Source organism: Penaeus chinensis, chromosome 38 (assembly GCF_019202785.1).
Source record: "Penaeus chinensis breed Huanghai No. 1 chromosome 38, ASM1920278v2, whole genome shotgun sequence".
NCBI classification, from domain to species: Eukaryota; Metazoa; Arthropoda; class Malacostraca; order Decapoda; family Penaeidae; genus Penaeus; species Penaeus chinensis.
In genome coordinates, this window is record NC_061856.1 from 12,698,333 (window position 1) to 12,702,702 (window position 4,370).

General features: G+C 36.4%; 1 protein-coding gene across 1 annotated transcript in view; it reads right to left on the reverse strand.

The window, feature by feature from the left end:
- Positions 1-2,309: 2,309 nt before the first annotated feature.
- The window catches only part of LOC125046218 (nuclear speckle splicing regulatory protein 1-like), an 11,417-nt gene continuing 9,356 nt past the window's right edge, over positions 2,310-4,370 (reverse strand). Inside the window, exon 5 of the mRNA XM_047643940.1 lies at positions 2,310-4,112. Coding sequence (XP_047499896.1) covers positions 3,070-4,112 — 1,043 coding nt within the window. The 3' untranslated portion in view covers positions 2,310-3,069. The remainder of the gene's footprint in view (positions 4,113-4,370) is intronic.

Below are 4,370 nucleotides of genomic sequence, written 5' to 3' on the forward strand. Positions count from 1 at the left end.
TGATTTGGTTGCGGTGAGGTGACAGTGGGGTCGCTACGTTAGCGGAGAGTTGCCAGTTTGTGTGGAGAAGATTGTTTTTATTCGTGCAAAGAGGTATCTTTTTATATTTTACATTATAATTGTGTGCATTTACAAGTATTTTTGTAATTCATATTGTGGGTTAAACGATAATTCAACATTCAGGTAAATAATAACTAAGCGCTACTTTTGAGTAGAAATTTCGCTAGTTACGGCTTTACTTACAGTTATATCAGTAAATCTTGTTATTTACTGATATCTACCTTTTCCATCTACATGAGCTGCATGTTTAAGTTATTTATCTACGAATATATTTATCTATCTCTCTATCCATCTATTTACAAGTTTCTTTTAAGTGGAAATGAGTCTGTTATCATTAACTACCTCATTCTCATTTAGTATACAGACGTACATGCATGCGCACTGAATGCACATGTTTGAATATATGCAGTTATTTTCAAGTGATCATGTAAGATAATACAAATGTATCAATAATTTCATGTTTTTATTTTATAATGTGTAAACAAGAGTTTGCTTTATATAGCAGATAATATTGTATTAATGTTCAACAACATTAAAGGAATCTATCCATAGTTCTTAATACAATACACTGTACGAGAAACCAAGAAACATTAAGTAGTAATATATTTCCATAGACAATTAATCAATAACGAAATATTGAAAAAAACAAGACAAAGTAGCATTAGAAATTTGAACAATTTTAATGACTTTCTATTGTATAATATGCGCCAATGAGTTTGATGATTAATTACGTTTATATTTTGGTTTACTTTTATATTTATCATTGATGCTACACCTAAATTGGCAATGCTGCTTCTTCTTTGTTTATGAAGAAAACGAGATTAAAAGGAAAAAATAGAAAACGAAATATATTTAGCAGTAACTATGATAAGTCAAGGTTCATCGCAGTTGTGTTGTTACGAGCTATTAGAGAATGATTCTTATATTTAAAACTATTTGGGCACTATCACGAATGCTTCGGAGATTTATGTAGGAGAGAGAAAGTGAGTGAGAGAGAGAGAGAGAGAGAGAGAGAGAGAGAGAGAGAGAGAGAGAGAGAGAGAGAGTCAGACAGACAGACAAACAGACAGACAGACAGACAGACAGACAGACAGACAGACAGACAGACAGACAGACAGACAGACAGACAGACAGACAGACAGACAGACAGACAGACAGACAGAGAGATAGACAGACAGACAGAGGGACAAACAGACAGAGAATCGTGATTGCTCTTGTAAATAATTTCAAATGTTTTCTCTTGACTATAATTACCAGTTGATTCTATTTGGCGTTCTTGATATTTGTGATTACCCACTTTGTTCTGTATCTGATCTATTTTAGTCATGAACTTTTAGAGCTTCATAGTTTCACGCCAGATAAGAATATCAATTCTTGTTCCTCTTGTGTGTAACTACGATTTTTGTGGATGGTAACGCTGACTTTTCAATTTGCAATGTTAACTTTTGGTTATCGAATTTATACATTTTTAAAACAGGACATTTTCTAGTACATTGCTTCTATTTACATTCATATCGAAAATTTATTGATGTCAATCATCTTGGAGGGATACTTGTCGCTCGATAATGTTCTAGATACTTTTTCTCCAAATTGTTTGTTTTTCATTCCAGTCTTTCGTTTTCCTCTACTTTTATTTTCCATTTACATAACATAGAGTTGTCTCAGCGATAATTAGTGCTATTTTATCTAGTGGTTGAACATTTTCTGGTGCATCAACATCTAAGGCCATTAACGGGGTATATAGAATAAATCCATAGGGTGGGTCTAGGGGTTGAAGTCACATGTAGGGATTGATTTCATTTATCTATTTATTTATTTTTGGTTCAAAAAGCGGTGTTTGTGGGTTTCCAGAATGGTCAAGACCCAAATAAATGTACCAGGCATCAAAGGTCACACAGCATTATAATAAATCACTGTGGCTAAAAGGGTAAAAATGAGTTAACAATTACGATAAGTGGACAGAAAGGGTCGAAGAAGAGGAATAGGAAAGAGGGATAAGAAAAGACACTGTAAAATTAGTTGAGGCAAAGGCAGGGGTGATCCTTTACATTGGGCCTCAGTTCCTGTCTCCTACGACAATGAGCAAGTTAGTGTTAGGTCCTCCCCAATTCTTCTCATAAAATTAACTCACTGGCTTTTACCTTTTTTTCACTGGTATACCATTCTAAACCAGCTTTAGAAGTTGTCCTCCGATTTTAGATTTTTTGCCATTGATAATCTTTTTGTAATTTCGTTATTTAGACAGAACATATTTTATGACCTTTTATTTAGATAATCATAATTATATTAATCTAGATAAATACAAAGTAAGAAATGTTTAGTAACAAATCCTTTGAAAGCCTCCATACAAAGTAATGTTTTTCAAATAAAAATTACTGATTTTATTATAATTGACAATGTTGGTCACAGCTGAAGCAAACAGATAAACATTGTGATTTCTTAAGCTTTTTTATTTAGATATTTTCTTCTTGTATAAGCACATGAGAATGAGAAGGAAGGAGAGAAAGTGGGACAGAGAGAGAGGGGGAAAAGTAAGTATAATGGTAAATAGAATGGGAAAGGGAGGGGCAGGTACGAAAGAAAAGGAGAAAGGGAGATAGAGAAGAAATAAGAAATAGAGGAAGAGGAAGAAGAGTGAAAGTGGAAGTGAAAGCAAAAGACAGGGGACAGAAACAGGAATTAGAGGAAAAAGGGAAGAAATTTTCTTTTCTCTTAACAATAATGTATAAAAAGGTTATTAAAACAGTTGTAACTAGTATCAAGATTCTTAATAGGAAATGCTGCATACAAATAAATATACAAGTTATCATATATATTAACAAGCTTATCAAAATTTCCACCTGTAACATTTGATAAGTTCAAAAGTTTCTTTCCTACTAAGCTCTTTAAACAGTTTACACTTTCAAAAAAAAAAAAATATTAAAAAACAACCAAAATGGACACTGCTATCAAAAGCAGAGGTATATGAATTTTCAAATGGACAAACTTGTACTAACATGGGTTTGCATTTTAACCCTGTGATTCTCTTGCAGCTTTCCTCTCATAATACCTCTGCAGTGCGAGGTCAAACTTCTCTCCAACGGTTCGTTTCTCGAAGAGTTTACGAATCCGGTCCATCCTCTTCTCTTTGTCTTCCACTTCATTCTCTTTCTTCACCTTAGCACCTCCTTCTTTCTGTGACTTATTATCCCCCTTCCCATCTTTAGACTTGTCTGTACTGCGCTTCTCATTTTTGTGGTTTTCCTTTGTACTCTCTCTCCTGTCTGGAGATTTTGGTTCCTCTTTAATCTTCACCCTTTCATGACTCCTTGATTGCCTCTGCGGTGATCGAGATCGTCGCTCACCAGCCTTTCTTCGTTGTGGACTTCTTGACCTGCTGTGTCTAGCATGGCGATCCCTTGACCTTGATCTGTGTCTGCCCCTGTTGGATCTTTCTCTCTCCTGCGACCTATCCCTTCCAAATTTCCGCTCTCTTGTCCTGTCATATCCTCTTCCTCTTTCCCAGGTTTTCTCCACATCCCTTCTCCTTTCTCTTGAATGGCTGCCTTCCCTCCTCCTCTCTCGTGAGTGACTCCTTTCTCTTCTCCGTTCCCTGGACCGGCTTCGTTCTCTCCTCCTCTCATGTGAGATACTTCTGTCCCTTCTCCTTTCTCTGGAGTTGCTTCTTCCCCTAGACCTATCATCAGCTCTGTCCTTTTTGTCTTCTGCTGCTTTTAGCCTCTCTCTTCTCTCTCTGTATGACTCGACCTTCTCCTCTTCCTCTGAATCTGAAGAGGGAGCATTGCGTCTTGCCACTTTGTTCTGTCCTCGCACCTCTCGCTCAGGAGACTCACTCAAGTCCCGCTGGGTCCGATAGTGTTTCTGACGCCTGTTGTCATCCTGTCGCCGTACAATCTCTGTCTCTCCGTTGCCAGATGCATCATCACTGTTTGGTTCTTTTTTGATGACAATATCCTCTGGTTCCTTTTTTATAGCTGTCTCTCCCATTTTTTGCTTGAAAAGATGGTTGTAGAATGCACCAAAGTTCTTGTGCTTCATTACATCAATTTGTTCTGAAGAATAAAATAAAAAAAATCATATGACCATTTATTTTATCCGTAATTCAAACTTACATATGCTGCAAATCCTTTGAGATTTTAATCCAATGCCGCCGGGGAAAATGAACAAAAAATGGGGAAAATGCTGAGCCCATTTTCTATATTTTTTTGTGAAATGTCTGCCCATAGATGGCTCTGCTAGTGCTTAGCCACAAAGGAGTCCATTAGTAGACCTTGTGACCATACGTGATTTGAATTGGCGGGAAAAACATA